At 42.8% G+C, this 1,156-nt stretch overlaps 1 protein-coding gene across 1 annotated transcript in view; it reads right to left on the bottom strand.

Moving 5' to 3' along the window:
• LOC111971871 (junctional adhesion molecule 2A-like) overlaps positions 1–824 on the bottom strand; it is a 17,576-nt gene extending 16,752 nt beyond the window's left edge. The window contains exon 1 of the mRNA XM_023998667.2: positions 641–824. Within this exon, the coding sequence (XP_023854435.2) occupies positions 641–692 (52 nt within the window). The 5' untranslated portion in view covers positions 693–824. The remainder of the gene's footprint in view (positions 1–640) is intronic.
• Positions 825–1,156: the final 332 nt, after the last annotated feature.

Raw genomic sequence — 1,156 nt, forward strand, 5'->3', positions numbered from 1 at the left:
TAATGTAAACCGAAGACCTGTATGATCACGAACCAGTCCTCCCAATCCCAACGCACGCCCATCCCCTAAACACATTACACACTACACACACACTTCACCAAACCTAACTGTTAAAAGTGTGCTCGGAAACGTACAATACATACATAGCCTGCATACACACACACACACACACACACACGCGCACGAGCACGCACGCACACACACACATACATACAGACGCATGCACACACACACAGCTTGAGAGGCGCTGATGCAGTGCATGATGGGTATACTAGAAAAATGATATTTAGCCTGACGTGCAAACTGCCTCTTAACTTACTGTCATTACAGAAATTATATCTATTTTACAATGTAAAATTACACCATCTGAAATCATCACACATCAACACTATGGCATGTATGGTCCTATTGAATACTACTATCCTGCATTAGTCATGTATGGTCNTGCATTAGTCATGTATGGTCCTATTGAATACTACTATCCTGCATTAGTCATGTATGGTCCTATTGAATACTACTATCCTGCATTAGTCATGTATGAAGGCTATAGTTTGTATGATTGTTCATTCACTCCCTTAAAAATGATATTTTTAGACAAAATATCCGTTAGGGACAATTTAGAAAATAAAAGGCTACTCACTCTGTGACAAGAGGAGGAGAAGGGTGAGAGACAAAATCCCCGTGCTGTCCATAGTTCTTACACACGACTGAGCAGTGAACTGAAATATCCTGGAAATGCTCTTGAGTGTCTGAGAACACTCGCTCCACACGAGACGGATGAGATTCCAGACTTTGAGAAGTTCCTGAAGTTTTCCATGTGCGCGCTCCCGATGGAGACCATCTCATCTAGCGGAGGAACTCAGGCGCGCGCTCACCATGAACACGCGTCAGTGGTTCGTGGTGGGCGAACGTTTTGCTCCCGTAGAGGATTTTACCGCATATGTATCTCTAATGTGTATTTCGGCCAACGTATGCGTAGGCTGTAAACGGCTATAAACGATGTATAAACGATGTTATTAACGGGACAAATTATAAACCGTCACAACACACCACACAGCAAACACACAACCACCACATAACATTAAAAATGTGGGTCTCGATGTGCCATTGTAACTATCATAGCCTACAGGAGCCTACATATTGATGATCAATTTGT

Source organism: Salvelinus sp. IW2-2015, linkage group LG2 (genome assembly GCF_002910315.2).
Source record: "Salvelinus sp. IW2-2015 linkage group LG2, ASM291031v2, whole genome shotgun sequence".
NCBI classification, from domain to species: domain Eukaryota; kingdom Metazoa; phylum Chordata; class Actinopteri; order Salmoniformes; family Salmonidae; genus Salvelinus; species Salvelinus sp. IW2-2015.